This window comes from Poecilia formosa, unplaced genomic scaffold (assembly GCF_000485575.1).
Source record: "Poecilia formosa unplaced genomic scaffold, Poecilia_formosa-5.1.2 Scaffold541, whole genome shotgun sequence".
In the NCBI taxonomy this organism is placed as follows: Eukaryota; Metazoa; Chordata; class Actinopteri; order Cyprinodontiformes; family Poeciliidae; genus Poecilia; species Poecilia formosa.
The window spans coordinates 291,583-304,264 of record NW_006800480.1 but is presented as its reverse complement, the minus strand read 5'-3'; the positions used below and the strand labels follow the sequence as shown (position 1 = coordinate 304,264).

At 36.4% G+C, this 12,682-nt stretch overlaps 1 protein-coding gene across 1 annotated transcript; it reads right to left on the bottom strand.

Annotated features, from left to right (window-relative positions):
- Positions 1–385: 385 nt before the first annotated feature.
- eevs (2-epi-5-epi-valiolone synthase) lies at positions 386–12,042 on the bottom strand. Its single transcript, XM_007540454.2, has 5 exons — positions 11,825–12,042; positions 4,321–4,954; positions 2,761–3,000; positions 940–1,192; positions 386–847 (listed from the first exon to the last, which is right to left on the bottom strand). Exons 1-5 carry the CDS (start codon positions 11,965–11,967, stop codon positions 750–752), a joined length of 1,368 nt encoding a protein of 455 aa, XP_007540516.1. The 5' UTR covers positions 11,968–12,042; the 3' UTR covers positions 386–749.
- Positions 12,043–12,682: the final 640 nt, after the last annotated feature.

Below are 12,682 nucleotides of genomic sequence, written 5' to 3'. Positions count from 1 at the left end.
TATATATATATATATATATACATACATACAATTTCTCAAACCCAATGATGTAAAACACAGAAAAGTACTTTTTTTTGACCTTTTGACTCTGGTAACCCGTCAACACCCAGTGTCCCTGCAGCAGCGCAGCATCTCCCAAATGCTCACAGCAGCTGCACTCATTCAGGGTCTTGGCTGGGTCCAGCGCCACCTCAGTGTTTTGGCATTCCAGAGCTGGGCTCAACCGTGTCTTTAAGCATTACCTTTAAGCTCTTGTCCACAAACTTTCATCAGTTTGTCACACAGTGTTAATGTATATTGAAAGGAAAAATAATTTTCAAAACATTTGATTTATAGTAAATAAACACACATTCTTTATTTGTAAAAAAAATAAAATAAAAATTAGTATTGTTGGTAAGTGTATTTTACATCAGAAATAAGCAGAAAATGAGCAAGCGTTATTGGCACTTACATGATTGTAACAAAAACAAATGGAAAAAAATAATTAATTTTAATCCATTTACCAAACCTATGAGCAGTTTTATTTACTACTTAAACACAAATTATGGCATTAATAATGCAGACCACTCCTTCCAGTGTAAATAAAGTTGCTCTCTGTAATATGAAAAGACGATGGACGTATTTCCATGTTAGCCTGTAACTACGACAATGTCTCCCATGCATGTGAGCCATGCTACAACAATGTACCTAATACAAGAAACACTTATTTGTTTAAAAACTAGACTGAGACACGATGTTGGATGTGGGAATCAAACGTCACAGGTGCTGTCAGAAGAGACACTCAGCTCCTCACACCACTTGATGTAAGCTCTCTGCAGGATGTCAAATGACGTGTTGTTAAAAATTTCTGCAGTAGGAGAAAGCAAATAAAAACTTTAGATTCATTGCATCTAAAGTATTACAAATTACATTGAGTTTGTGCCAGTATTTGATTGTTACCTGCTTGCCCCAAACCAACAGGAAGTGGCATTCTGACCAAACCCCCAGAATGCTTCAGCCTGTCCTGCAGAGACTTCTGAATTAGCTCCATGGTGAACTCCTCGTGCCAGACAGGAAGCTCCAGACCAACCATGCAGCTTATGATCCTTTGCTTTTCTTCTTCCATCAATAGGCCGCACTCATGAGACAAGTATACCATATAAGACATGTCAATGTTTACTGCTTCACCATGCAGTAAGGATGGAAGAACTTTCTGAAATACAGAGAGGAAAAAATAAGCTCAGAAGAGGTTGGTTCTACTTCCAGGGAGTATAAATATATCCAAGTGATTGACAGACATCTAGGGTAAAGGTGCACTCATTCCAGCCATGTTTAGTCCGCTTTCATCAAACTCTAGTCCATTTATCTACAACAGGGGTGTCCAAAGTCGGTCCTGTAGGGCATGTTTTAGTTTTCTCCCTGGTTTTACACACCTGCATCAAATGATGGCTCGTTAGAAGGCCTAAGCAGAACATTGACTTGATGAAGAGATTGTTACAACCACTAGGGAGAGAAGTAAAACATGCAGGATGCCAGCCCTCCAGGACCAACTTTGGACACCCTTGATCTAGAAAGTCCGGTTCGTTTGGGGAGGTGTGAATGTGCAATTGACCTCAAATATGGACCAATAAAAGCAAATATACGTCCGCCTACAACGCCTGGACTCAGTTGAAGTCTGCTTCCTCCCAAGACAGGAAGCAGGTAATAGCGCAGGGCATTCTGGGTAAATATAACCAAAACAAACATGCGAGTCTAGTCTAGTCCAAGAGAAATGCGTCTTTTACCATTAAAAAGAAATTGTAAACGAAAATGCCACTCCATTTTCGTTTACAATTTATGAGGAAGGAAATGATGTTCAGTGTCTTCTTCAGAGGTTTTTGTATTGATTCCTTCAGAGGTTCTTGATGCAACGCCACCACAGGCAAGGTGGAGAACAGGTTGCTCAAAGGGTTTGGACTGTTTGTCACAGTGCAGTGTGACAGAAAACTGCACTGGCTCAAAATGTAATAAAAGTTGGAATTGTGGTACCCAATCAAACCAAGGCAATTGGACTATTAAGTGTGGAGAATGTGCTTCCAAGTTAAATGTTTCTACAGGGAAATCAAGATTTTACATATTTATAATAAGTCTCAAAAGGAACAAAGGAATAAGAAAACTTGTTCTAACCAACACTGAAAGAAAAACAAAAAAAAGGGTAACCAAAACAACACTACAATGTACTACTAGACGAGGTACATATCAGCACACATTATCATGTGCAAATATTGGGCATGGTTGACGTTCAGATTCTCCAGTTGTAAGAGCGGCAGGGGTTGGCTGGACTTGATGCCAGTATGGAGGGGACAGGGTTCTCATGCTGCCCTCCACAAGATGGCGCCCCGGGCAGTTGCCCATGTTGCCCATATCAGAAACCGCCACTGACCACCACTGATGTTTGGGAACGCTACCACTAATGTATTAAGTATTATCAAGCTCTTTCCTGTTCAGTTCTGCTTAAAAGAAATCAGCTAAATTATTTTTGGCATTTTCTGGTCAATGTAAAAGAACTGAAGCAAGTCTCTTTCTATTATTTTATTACACAAAAGAAATCTATGGGTTTCACTGAATTCAGTTCAGTTGACCAGAGCGAGTAAACATAATTGAGCGATTTCCATTGTAGTGGTAATGTACCTGGGAATAATTTAATTGGATAGCAACAGACTTCAAACAAGATGAGACTAGCAAGAATTTTAAGATTTTGTAATAGTAGTAGTATTGATTAAAAAAAAAGTGTCAGCTCACCATTTCTAATGCTGGACTAATAAGGTGGCCAAAATCCACAAGTCTGTTTAGGTCGTCTTCCCAAAGGTTTGGAGCTAGCTCCTCTAGCATTGTTGTGATTGCTATGTGGGTTGCCTGTGATGCAACTTTAACACTACTGTGCCCATATAAAGTGTTGTCAGCCTGGAATTTAGTGTCCAACAGCATACAGCCATGTTCCTCAAGAAGCTCGAAGAGTCCCTGATGTTTCATCAAAGCCATCTGCAATGAAGGAGAAAATCACTAAAGAAATTAGGTTTTAAAACAGAGTGTAAAAAAGGCCATACTTTATGAGTAGAGTATTAAAGTGGCAGTGTTGTGTTTTCTTGACTGCTTCCTTGAGTGGTTATAAAAATGCTGTGTATATACTGTATATATTGAACATAACTTAAAAAAGAAAAGTGACTTTGAAATGTAATGCCTTGAAATTGGGCATCTGTCTCCAAGAAACTTCTGCTCTTTCTGACACTCTTCCTTCAGAAAGTCATCACAACATGGTTCCACTATTAACACGTTAACAACATTTGTTTTTACTACCGTTGTTCTCCAAAGTAGCTCATATAGTGAACTCAGCAGATGTGCAATTGAACCAAGTAACTGTTGTTGGCTAGTCTCAAGGAGCTTAGTGGGGGAGTCATGGGGAAGGGTTGTTCCCTTATAGTGCTTATAGCCCCTTTAAAATGCTGATGATTTAAATTTCTTTAAGGAGATGCAAGAGAAAATGCATAGATTTCTCCAGCTGAATGAAAAACTGCCTTTCTCCAACCTGTTGCTGGACAGTGCCAGTCAGCTGACTGAAAAAATGTCTCGTACATTTCTCTCTCGCTTACAAGAGAAATTCTGCTCCATCAAATACATCCATTCACCAGGATAGAAAGCCTGACTAATTAACCAGCTAATGCTAACTTCTTATGCTTGTTACTCTGTACAAAAGAAAAGGTTCAAGAATGTATTCTGTTCTGTACATTGTAAAACAATACATTGTTTTATTAAAAAAATTCTAAATTAATATTTTGCTCGTTTACATATCAGCATAAAACCATTAAAGATGCAATTAATATGACAGTGATCACCAATTTTTTAAGTAATTTTTTGCAGTTGTACTGTTAATTGCTGCTTTTTGTTTCAAATAAAGTATATTGTGTTTTACATTTGTTTATTATTATTATTATTATTATTATTATTATTATTGTGTAAAATCATTAAAATTGTTAAACCATAACATTTTTTCCTCACATTTTTTCTCATACCTTGATCCATAGAAAGCTGCGATCTGTAGTAGTAGCAACAGGAAATAGTTGGGGATCATGGTGCTACTTGTTTTTTAATGACTTATTGCGTGAAAAAAATGTATTCATAAAACTTTCAATGTGTTTCTTATTTAATGGAAACATCGCAGTTGAAAAATTGTTTTTTTTGTTACATAAGCAGAATATTGACAAAGTTTTGTGCACATTTGTAATGGACGCATAGCTACAGACAGATTTATTAGAACAGCAATACCAGACAACTGGTGCCGAGGTTAGAGATGAAGAATCCTACCTTTAGCATCTCTGCTAGCCCATTGGATATGTGTCTTCGTGGAACAGTTTGCATAAACGATAGATCAAGCAATGCAGCTGCAGGTGGAATATAAGCCCCAAGTTTGTTCTTGCAGTTGGCGAAGTTTACCCCAGTCTTTGCCCCTACGCTGGCATCAATGTAGGACAGAAGTGTGGTGGGGACCCTAATGTAAGGAGTGCGCCTCCGGTACAATGAAGCTGCCAAGCCCACTATGTCTAGACAAACCCCTCCACCAATGGCAATGATGGGCTCTGTTCGACGGTCGAGAGCAAAGTTATTGACATCATCTAGAATCTTCAGAGCTGTTTCCATGGATTTGTTCCCCTCTGTGATTGGAAGAGCCAAAATCTTGTACACTACATTGTTAGCCTCAAGGTATTCAGTTAGCTTGGGGCCGTAGATTTTAAAGACTTCTTGGTCAATTACTACAAAACGCCTGATTGGCTTATTTGATTTTTTAATGTCCTCCAAATGTTGTGGGTCGGTGATGTGGCCCAACAAGAGAGTGTCGTTGGTTGGGTCCAGTAAGTCATGAGTTTCTGTGACCTTGTAAGTAAAGGTGATGGGGCTGACCACGGTCCAAGAGGTGCCTCTGTCTGTGATGCTTTCATAGCTGTTGCACAAGACACAAGAAAAGATTATTAAAAAATAATCAGACAGGTTTCAAGATGTAAACTTAGGCTGCATCGATAAAAAGGACCAAATCTTGAGAACTACAAAAAATAGCAGCTAGCTAGTAAGATTAGCCAAACTTTCAGCTGATTTTCTGAAATAATAACCACTCAAACTGTAAATGTTCATATTTGTAGGATACAAGGGGATATTAGTTGACACAAAATCCAAAGTTGGTGGACTGGCTCACTCAACTGAACTGAGTGGAACTGATTTAAATGCTAACTGATTTAATAAGTTGAATTGCTAACTGATTTCATTTTTTTTTAAATCAAGATACATTATTGAGTAAAAAAAATAATATCCAGCTGCAAAACAGCAACTTAACAGAGGTTTCTTGTGAAAGTGTAGACATTTTATATTTGCGAATACAACTCTGTATCCCACAGTTAAGTTAATTTGCCCTTCTCAGTGTCTGGCAGGCTGCCAGAGATGGGTCAGGATTGCCCTGTCTATTGTATTGAAAGAGTACTTTGTAAAGCGTGTTAATTTTCTAAGGTTAATTATTTAAATTAAAGTTTGCAGATTATTTTGTTTATTCCCAGAGTGAAAGTAAAACCAAGATTTAAGTGCTGAAGTCCCTAAAAACATTACATATTAGTAAATTATTAATATCGAGTACAGTCTGAGTCTACTGTAATTTACACTATGTCAGCATAGTACTCCAGTTTCCTATATATTTCAATGTTTGATAGATATTAAAGTCCTGTGGTAAAAGTTACTACAGATTTGGATGTTATGAATAGATTTATTTGAAGACACTGGAATATGTGGACATTTAAAGCACTCATGTTTCAGTTATTAGAGACTGAAATATAGGAATTAGAGATCAGGAAAATGTGTGTATAAAATAAGTTTTTGCAAAATAAAGAGATGCAAATTAGGTGGGAAACGCTACACATTGTGTTCATTGCTGCTGCACTTTTTCTAGACTTACCTCGTTACCGACGAGGTAACACAAAAAAGTATTACCTCGGCGGCAACACAAAAAAGTGTAACACACCTTTTTGGTCCCACCACCCCCTACTGCTCCATCGAAAACTTCACAGAAGGGAGATTCAAAGTAGTTTAAAAAGTGTATGTCTAAGAAAACCAAGCATTGAGTCACTGACTTACATCATTCACTCCTCATATACCAGCATGTAGTGACAGTAGAAAATAACATGAATTCAGAGACAATTAAACTGCGTAAAGTCAGGAAAAATATTCAGAAAACTAACTTAATGATAGAGCATGTACACCATATGAGCAATCTGCAGTCAGTCAGTTTTGGATGTAACACAAGTCATCCATAAATGCACAGGAAAACACAAAAGCACTAACCAGGGCTGAGCCAGTGAAACAAATTGAGCATGGCCAAATAAAGGAGATGCAAGAGAATTAAAGTGACTGAAGTAATATGAGCATCCAAAAATAATAATCTCTAAATTAACAGAAAAATAGTATTTATTTATTTTGCAGTGACAGAAGAGTTTCTTATGCAACTCTGAACAGAAATAGCGAGACATTAAATTTTCTAAAATCATAGAAAAGCTGTGAAATAAAAATGTTTACAAGTTTAAATTTTTGATGGTTTTTAACTACGACTTGCCATATTGACACAAACTTGCCTATTTTGACTTTTCATTCTCCTAAAATTATCTAGTCAGTATGATAGATTAATCTTGTCAGGGTTTTTCGATCCTATACAAGTGGCCATGGCAAGCCGTGGGAGAAAAATGATTTATTGATATGATAATTCAAATGGATTGATTAAACACCCTGTTAAAGTTTAATTATGACAATACTTATTTTCACAATTTTATATTGTACACACCTTAAGTGGACTTGCACATATGTAACCTGGTTGTATTTCTCTTTTGTTATAATTACACAAAATGTCTTTTTGGGGGGGGTATTTGTATTGTTTCTTACCTGACTGAAACACCTGTCATTGTTTTAACCGTCTTACTTTAAGATCGGAAGCCCCTCCTTTTTATTTCTTCTTCAGTGGTATTGTCTTTAAATTGTTTACGCCCCTTAGAACCTCCTCTTTTGTCATGTTGTCCTGTGGGAGAGGTGTGTGCTGTTTATTTTTCATCTAAATAAACAGCACACATCTATAAATAAATAATCTATTTATTTATAGATTATTTATAAATCTATAAATAAATCCATCAGTTTATTTGTAGATTTAAGTTAATTTTTGCTATGTACTTTTGTTTTGTGTTGGAGTTGGAGCAGGCAGCCTTTAACACGATTGTTTTCTTTATGTTTTTCTCATCAGAATAAATCGAGAATCATCCTTTTAAAGACAAACTGTGTCACGGCCTGATCAATAAATAAAACCAGCACAACACAGAAAGGATCCGGTTTCACATACATGTAGAAATGTTTATATATTCATTTCATATTCAGAAGTAATGCATGTGGAATTTGGTATAATACAATTAAAATAGCTGCTAAATTAGTTAGGATTCTACTTGAAAGTGGAATACGTGGAATTATGTTGGAAGACAGTTACGTTGTACAGTTTTAGACAGGAAAACTGTACAACATTGTCAAAGTCTCGGGTCACTTTGACAATGAAAGAAAGTTTGGGTGCATAAGGAAGGTTTGCTGAAGCCAAAAAGGGGTCAGAAGGGAATTTCTGTATAGAAAAATAAGGAACAACTTGAAAAAGTTGTTAATCAACCTAACTGAGATGGAACAGATGTTCGCTGATCAGAATATGGAATAAGTCCTGAGACCATTATAAATTGTGCCAAGATAACTGCAAAAATTAAGGAAAACTTTAAATACACACCAATAGAGATGAAATAGGGTTGGGAAATTTTGGATTTTTTGTAGATATGCTGTTTTTATCGAACATGTATTGTCTTCGCAGATGTGCTAAAATAAATCTCTTCCCACTTGCCCTATGGAGCACTGAGAAATATGAGTCATGTGCGTTTTTTTTTTTATATATTCCATGAGTTTGCCACCTTTTGTTCCCTAATACTGTCTTCCTGGGTTTAGTCATAACACAAGCAGCAGCATTTTTTAATCAGCTGCCTGATATTTTAGGCAGACCTGTGAATACATTGTTGCAATAATCAATGTGACTAAAGATAAATGCATAGACGAGTTTCTCCAGATCTTGCAGAGACATTAGTCCTCTAATCCCAGAAATGTTCTTCAGGCAATAGAAGGCCAACTTTGTAACTGTCTTTATGTGGCTCTGAAGGTTCAGGTCAGAGTCCATCACTACACAGCAAATTTGGAAGTGTTAATTCAACTCCTAGAGAGCTGAATTAAACACTTTGAAAGGGTATATATTTGTCCACTCTCGATTGTGTTAAAATGACACTTTTGAAACTGTTATTTTTGAAAGAGTTGAATCAACACTCAGTAGTTGAAATTTAACACATCAGTGTTGATTTACCCAATACTAGTGTGTACTGTCAAAAGTTAACAATATGAATGTGTCAATTTAACCCAGAATATTGTTAAATATAGAACATAGAAATCTGAGTTTTCAAATACTACTGGCAGGGTGTGCTGGGGTAGCGTAGGGGTTAAGCACAACCCACATATGGAGGCCCTAGTTCTCAATGTGGCTGTTGCAGGTTCGCTTCCCGGCTTTTACTGAACGTCTTCCCCTTCTCTCATTACCCACTTTTCTGTTTATTCACTATTACATAAAGGGCACTAGAGCCAATAAAACCTTTTTTTCCCCAGAAAATACCACTGGCAGTCAATAATCCCCAAATTCATTTTAAAAGACATTAGATGCCACTTGAATCTACAAAAATACCAACAGAAGTAGCTGTACATAATGTACTTTTATTTCAAAACTAAAACACTGACAGCAATATACAACAAAGGTCATACATTAATGGTACTTTGCACTGAAGGTGAAGTGTCTTTGGTGCTGCTCTTATTTTCACCAACATGTAGGAGGAAGGGCTGTCCTGGTTCCACAACAAAGAGAAAGGCTTCAACACTGGCTCCCATCTTTGACAAAATGCTAAGACAACAAATAATAAAAGAATATTAATAATATATACAGCTACATTCAATAGCAAATGAAGCTAATGAGAAAGTGCTTCTACAAAGAAGCAGGATCATTACAATAACCACATACCTGCACATATCTGACAACATGGTCCACAGTTTGACATGAGCTATTTTGGCATTTTTCTTGTGGCCTTTGGACGTAGGAAGAAGCAAGTGAACCAACAGAAGAATGCCTGTTTTTCCCAGCCTGGAAGGAAAACAAGAAAAATAGCAGACACGTTAGGATAATAAATAAATATTTTAAAAATAAGTGTGAGCAAAACTGATCAGACCCATCTGGGTGTGTCATGTGTCATGAACCATCATGTTCATTTAAAATACTCTGGCCACCTTTAGCCTGGAGAGCATTTCACCACCTACAAGATAAAGCATAACAAAGTCAGAAATAATTACCATGAACACAGCTCAGACATTAAGTGTTACATTATCATTAGGTATTACAGAAATTAGTCAGCGTACAGAAACATTTTGAACAGCAATAAAAGTCGTGCCAACCTGTCAGAAGAAACGTGGTTTCAGTCACCAACATGATGTACTAATGAAGAAAAAACATTTTGGCAGTTTTTAGATGTGCCACGGGTACAACACATTGGAGTCAAATGGCTTAATTGCCTCCTCATTGTGTAGATATGTTCTCCAGAGTCCTGCTAATGACCTAATTATTCTATTCACGTGTGGTCCAGCAGCGGCACATCTAAATGTTGCAGGACAATGGCCCTCCAGGACTGGAGTTTGACACCTGTGGCTTAGATCGCTTGATCTACCAGTTCAGCACAGCCACTCCCCCGTTTTGCAGTCTACAGCCAAACACTTGAAGAAAACGACCCCACAGCTAAATAATGTTAACTCAAATGGCCTTCAGATTTTTCTGACAGTTTTAATGTTCGGTTAACCATCCGACACCTCATGCTACACCTGCTTGGCTAGCTTTAGCTTCTAACAAAAATAATAAACAGTCATATGTACCGTAATATCCAAACAAATAAACGTACGTTAAGCGAACTATGAATCGATACTCTTGCGCAAATGGAAAATTAATGCATTCATAAAAAAATAGTCAAAAACATGATAATTTTAACATGGAACTTACCTTTTTATAATAAGCTCCAGACAAGACGACATGCTGCTGCCTCTGCAAACACCTGACGTCACAAATATGTTGCAATTGTGGGAGGAGCTGTCTGGTGTTGATTTCTAATCAACATTTCTAATCAACACTAGACTGAATTGGTATTAGTGTTCATTTAGAAATCAATACCAGACAGAATTGCTTTTATTGAACACTGGAATAACACCAACTCTTTAGGGAAACTAACACTCATGTTGTTGAATTAGGCTAAACAAGTGTTGACTTAACACTGTATTTTTAACATACAATACCAACACTGGAAATCTAACACATTTGAATTTGCTCTGTATTTATTCAGCACTAAAGCATATAAACTCATAAATTCACATCATAATTATGTGAAATGATCCTGGACACACCCACACCCAGCGAACTGAGTCCTAGACAGCACTGTCAAATTATCTCATCATGTTCTCTGAGACAGGAGCATGGTGACAGGTTGAACTAGTTTCTGGCACACCTTTAAATCCAAGACAACAGCCCAACTTGTTAGTTTTTATATTTCCCTGAAAGAATACCACCTTAAATTCTGTTTTGACTAATTGATGTGATTTGTTGCTAGATTATTCCAAAAACAATCTGCATAATAGCACCATGCAAGAGCTGAGGATTTAGTATGTAGAGTAGAGTATGAAAACTGTGCCTTATGTAAGAAGTTTGCCAAAAAGGAAACTCAAATAAAAATTTGGTGACAAATATGTATCAGAAAAGTAGTTCTGCTGTGCAGGAAAAGATCTAGTTAACTCAAACACTACATTCAACTTATTTTGAATGGTCATTTAATGACTTGAATTGCTTGAATAAACATATTTTTTTGATACAAAACACAACAATCATTTGCTAATTGAATCATATATGATTCATGTTTTTTCCCCACCAAAGATACCCATAAAACCAACATCCATACTTTCTGCTGTGGTATCGTGGAAGTTTCCAGAAATACCTTTTTTTGACATGACATTTTATCCAGATACATCTTTGTTTTGTATTTTTAAATCATTCTGAGGAAACCAACAATTACTTCAAAAATAAAGAGATTTAAATAAATAGTAATCGAACTATCCAATAAAACACTATCTTCCTCATGATGCATAAGCCAGTGTTTGTGAGTGGCCTCCTGTTTACAATTTTATTTACAATTTTGATGTATTTAACGTCCTCAACAGATTATGTTACAAGCAAATAACTCCTATCACCTGTGTTGTCCAATCAAAGTGCAATTGTCAATCATACAAATAAACTAAACTTCCCCTCTAATTTTATATGAATCATGCCCCTTACTGTATTACCTTTTTTTTTTTTATTATTATTTCACCTCTATTTTGCATAAAACAGACTGGTTTTTGAAAGATTCCATATCCAGCAGATGTTGCAAAAGTGCTTGGCAAAGTCTCAAATATTTCTAATGTGTGAATACTTATTTAACAGAGTTTTATGAACACCATACAATAACTCACTTATGCAATAGCATTTTTGAAATTAAGTAACTTAACAAAGATAATTATTTAACAAAGGCTAAAGTAGTTCTTGACCCAAGGAAGCAGATATTTGCACAAACACAACATACTAAAAAAAAAACAAAGCAGTAAAAACATCTTAGCTTTCAGTTATGTGTATGAAACACACACAAACAGGTATACTTACATTTTTGCGGCCGAGACAGAGTCAACTGCGTCCTTATTGATCTTCTTCCCCAGTTTGCTCTTCCATGTACTTTTGACCCGCACTAAACTAAACTCGGTTTTCTTGTCTTCGGTATTGCTGTTCCCCTCATGAACTTTTCCCATTTTATTTTTTTAAACCTCAAGTTGCTAACCGGGGAAGAGCTTGTAACAGTTTTTGTGAAGATACTTCCCAGAGAGGCTTTATATACAGAACAGTTTTTAGAGGATGCCACTGAGACAAGGGAGGAGTTTCTATTAATTCCCATCACATGCCAGTACATGTGTTTTGTATAATTGTGAGATAACACCTGTTTTTGCAAACTGAAAATGTGACCTTTTTTGACACCGGCACATTCTGTTAATTATTGAAAGAATTCATAGAAAAACTGGAAATAGTAATTTTTATTTACATAAAAACCATTTGTAGTAGAGATTAGGAAAAACCCATTCACTACTGCATTCACTACTGTGTACATAATTGCACAATTTTACTACATCTCAAAGTGATGAAAACAAGGTTAGGGATCCATGGAGTGAAATGTTGGAATATCAAGTATTGATAAGCAGTCTTCGTGCTTATCAGACGGAGCAGCGACAGAGTCTCTTTTCATAACTGGTTTGTCAAGCTCCAGAGGTCCAACTGTTCCCATAAGCTGCAATGTAACAAAAGTGTGAAATTTATTATCTGGCCTTGTTTATGAGAACATACCAACTGCACTGATATCTAGTCAACACTCATTTAGCACTAATTTATTCAGAATTGTTCAGATGCAACAAGATAAAGTTTTAATTGACCAAAGTTCAATTCTTGGTATAGTTACATGAAACCTGTTTCTTT

What these genes read in the sequence shown, in the direction of transcription:
- eevs (XM_007540454.2), bottom strand. Translation starts at nt 11,967, where the DNA reads ATGGGAAAAGTTCATGAGGGGAACAGCAATACCGAAGACAAGAAAACC. An exon ending in GGCTAGCAGAGATGCTAAAG is followed by an intron (nt 3,001 to 4,320) that starts GTAGGATTCTTC and finishes CCTTCATTGCAG; the next exon opens with ATGGCTTTGATGAAACATCA. An exon ending in TTAGTCCAGCATTAGAAATG is followed by an intron (nt 1,193 to 2,760) that starts GTGAGCTGACAC and finishes TCTGTATTTCAG; the next exon opens with AAAGTTCTTCCATCCTTACT.